The 3,710-nt window shown below is 60.0% G+C and overlaps 1 protein-coding gene across 3 annotated transcripts; it reads right to left on the reverse strand.

Moving 5' to 3' along the window:
- Window positions 1–617: 617 nt before the first annotated feature.
- On the reverse strand, window positions 618–3,321 carry RPL8 (ribosomal protein L8). 3 transcript variants are annotated; one of them, XM_003819396.5, is made up of 6 exons: window positions 3,217–3,321; window positions 2,843–2,991; window positions 2,624–2,765; window positions 2,128–2,346; window positions 1,204–1,319; window positions 618–811 (listed from the first exon to the last, which is right to left on the reverse strand). In XM_003819396.5, exons 2-6 carry the CDS (start codon window positions 2,978–2,980, stop codon window positions 653–655), a joined length of 774 nt encoding a protein of 257 aa, XP_003819444.1. In that variant the 5' UTR covers window positions 2,981–2,991; window positions 3,217–3,321; the 3' UTR covers window positions 618–652. The 3 variants fall into 3 exon arrangements, with proteins under 3 accessions (XP_003819444.1, XP_063462588.1, XP_003819445.1); XM_063606518.1 differs by having other exon boundaries at window positions 3,117–3,249; XM_003819397.6 differs by having other exon boundaries at window positions 3,096–3,243.
- Between the last annotated feature and the right edge of the window lie 389 nt (window positions 3,322–3,710).

A 3,710-nucleotide genomic window follows, 5' to 3' on the forward strand; every position in this document is an offset into this window, starting at 1 on the left:
TGGGAATGCATGCAGAACAGAATGGTAAAAGCCAGGCTAGGAACGGCTTCCTGGCTGTAGACAGGGTGCCTGTCCCACATTCCTCCAGGGCCCATCCCAAGTTCCCAGTGCAAGGCAGACACCTGCAAGCCAGGTATCCCTGGCAGTGACTTAAACACACTGACATCAGCAGGGCTGTAGCCAGTATGGAGGGGAAGGGTGTCGCTAAAAGACCCTGGGCAAAGGACCGCCTCAGGTGCTGAGAAAGTTAGCAGGGAGCTGACAGAGTGAGGGTATGGTCCAGAACACCAGGCTCAATGATTGTGTCCTATTCTGTTTCCCAATACGTGAAATGAGTGTTCACATCCAAGCACTGCAGGCCATGGGACTGAGTCACCCACCTAAGTGTCAGGTCCTGGATGCCACATTCTTGGTCCCCTCTGTGGGGAAGTAAGGGTCTTGCCCAGAGTACCTGCACCTCGTTTCTAGTTGTGAACTTTTCCCTTCAAGCTTCTACCACTCATTGGTGGTCTACTTCAGTAGTCTAACTCCCTCCCAGTACCAACCAGGGGGATCCCACAGAAATCCTCCCAGCAGGGACCCCTCCCTTTGAAACCATGGGGGTGGGCACAGCCTGGTGGCATAAACACAAACTTTATTGAGGCCCTCAGCACTAGTTCTCTTTCTCCTGCACAGTCTTGGTTCCCCGGAGACGTCCAGTCCGGCGGGCAGCAATGAGACCCACTTTGCGGCCAGCAGGGGCATCTCTGCGGATGGTGGAGGGCTTGCCGATGTGCTGGTGGTTGCCACCTCCAAAAGGATGCTCCACAGGCTGCAGGCAGAGAAAGATGGCTTTAGAAACCTCTTCCCCACCACCCCCGGCCCCAGCCTCGGGGTCCCACCCGTTAGGGGCCCGATTCCGTGAAGCCCGTCTCCACAGCATGTGCCGCTAGACAACCCCAGTCGGGCTGACTCTTTCCAGCTCAGGTCCCCACTGCCCCTCCCAGCCTCCGTTTCTTGCGGAGAAACGGTGAAGGAGGGTGAGCCCACCTCCTTCAGGAGTGCTGGAGCAGGATCAACAGTCCTGTGACTACAAACCACCATCTGCTGCTCCTCCCACTGTAGACCCCCCTCCTGCAGGGACACCTGTGGATGGGACTTGCCTACCCAACCGTGTGGCCACTGTACCTTCAATACCCAACCCTGCATTTCTGGGTTACTTACATTCATGGCCACACCCCGTACTCGTGGCCAGCAGTTCCTCTTTGCCTTATATTTGTGGTACGCCCGGCCAGCCTTCAAGATGGGTTTGTCAATTCGGCCGCCTCCAGCCACCACACCTGTAGGGGAGATCAGGTACCTCAGGGAACCCCCAGTCGGTCAGAGCACCCCCACCTCCCCTCAATCTCCTGTCATGCGCCTTCACAATACTGCATCCAACTACCCAGCAAAAAGCCCACTTGCCTCCACCCTAGGGAGCCCCTTGCACCCTGTGAGCTGACATCCAGTTTCTTCAATCCACAATGGGCAGGCAAGCCAAGGCCCTCAGCTCCATCACCTAGAATGCTGGCTGAGCTCCAAGTGCAGGGAAGCACCCCCCTCACCATGTGTGAGACATCAGACAGGTCACTCAACCTGACATAGGACACTTGATTCAGCCTGCCCCATCTCAGCTTTACTTATTCCAGGAACACAACCTCAGAGCCTCCCCTGTGCGAGGCTGAGTTCGTCACAAGGATTCCAAGATGTTCCCAAACAGCACAGTGAGTTAACCTAGACTCAAATCCTTTTCCACTCACTCAGTAGGTGTCTTTGAGAAAGCCACAATCTCTCCCTGCCTTCTCTGAAAAGGCTGTTAACCAACTGCATGCAAGTGCAGCAATCAGGAAGCCCACGGTAGAATCCAAGTCCCTGGTGACTTCATCCCAATCTCATTTAACGCCTCAACAGCAGTAAAGCAGGTACTGTTGTGCCCGTTGTACAGTGATGACAACTGAGACTACAGGATGAGCTCAAACTTACAGAACCCAAGTTTTAGAACAACAGGTAATCGAATTCCAGGGACCAAGTCTAGCCACTGGCTGTCCACTGGCACTCACAGCATGTTCACCCACAGCCCTCAGCATTCAACTGCTGCCTGATACTCACCAACCACAGCTCTGTTGGCTGAGGAGATAACCTTCTTGGAGCCGGAGGGAAGCTTCACACGGGTCTTCTTGGTCTCAGGGTTATGGGAGATAACAGTGGCATAGTTCCCTGATGCCCGGGCCAGCTTGCCACGGTCTCCAGGCTTCTCCTCCAGGCAGCACACGATTGTACCCTCAGGCATGGTGCCCACAGGGAGCACATTGCCAATGTTGAGCTGGGCTGCAAGGGGAAGCAGCATCAGGCCGTCAGCACAGTAAGAAGCAATGCGAACCCCCTCGCTCTAGGCAGCCCGCGAAGTTGCGAGCACAGCATTCGACATCCAGCCTCCCAGTACAACTCTCTCGGCACCCACCGGTGGCCACTGGTCTGGCCACGCGGATGTCCCCACCTGAAGCTTCTGCCTGCGAGGTTCCCGTATCGGCTTAGGACGTTAACTCCTCAGGCAACACCCAGACCCCTCCCCACCCCGACCTTCCTTCCCCGCCGCGATGCTAACCCTTCTTGCCGCAATACACAAACTGGCCCGTGTGAATGCCCTCGGCGGCAATGAACAGCTCCGTCCGCTTCTTAAACCGGTACGGATCCCGGAAGACCACCTTGGCGAGGGGCGCGCCGCGGCCCGGGTCGTGGATGATGTCCTGTGGGCAGAGGCGGCGTGAGTGCGGCGTTCCGGCCGGGCGTCCCTTTCCCTCCCGCCCCGGCCAGCGTTCCGCACCTTGACGATGCCCTTGATGTAGCCGTGCCGCTCGGCGAAATCCACGGCGCGCAGGCGCGCGGCGCCTTTACGGTGCTTCACGTGCGCGCGGAACACAGACCCGGCGCCCTTCCTCTGTCCACGGATCACACGGCCCATGGCGACGGGTCCTGGGGGCGACTCACGATTAGCGCGGCCGGGCGGCCCGGGTATCCCCGCCAGCCCGGCTTTCCGGGACCCCGCCCCCGAGGCCGCCGCGCCCACCACTCCCTACCCTCTCCGCGGGCGCCCGCACCGGCATCCTCTCAGGAGAGCCGGTCCGGGTCTCAGCGCGCCTCAGGGAGGAGGATGGCGGCGGATACTGCCCATGCCGCAGGGCCACAAGGACGACCTACCTGTTCACTAGCGCGGCCGAAAGAGGAAACGCGGCGTCAGCGAGCGGCCTTATCTTCCGGGGCGGGGCCCAGGGCCGCGACACCTTCCGGGCGCGCCACGGCCAGCCTAGCGAGGTGCACGCCGGGGCTTGTAGTCACCAGCGGCCGCCGGCCCCGCCTACTTCTCCTCCTCCAGGGCCCCCGCGCAGGCGCACCAGGAGACGCGGCTCAAGGTGTCCTGGTGTGCGTGGGCTCGGAAGGAGCGTGCAGGAGTGCTCGGCTTTCACCGGGGTCTCCGGGAGGGCAGGTGTTTTCTGAGTGGCCGAGGAGGCGCCAAGTGGTTGAGTGACCTGTCCAGGGTGTCACAGAGCGACCCACTCCGGGCCACGGGGTCTGGGGCTCCCAGCTTACCTGGTGAGGGGCTTCCGTGTAGGCCGAGGGGGTTCTCGCTGGTGCAGAGCAGGAGATGGGCAGGGGAGACGCGTGCACCCACTCGTGGAACGTCATGGTTTGCA

The sequence above is a fragment of the Pan paniscus genome, chromosome 7, assembly GCF_029289425.2.
Source record: "Pan paniscus chromosome 7, NHGRI_mPanPan1-v2.0_pri, whole genome shotgun sequence".
NCBI lineage: Eukaryota > Metazoa > Chordata > Mammalia > Primates > Hominidae > Pan > Pan paniscus.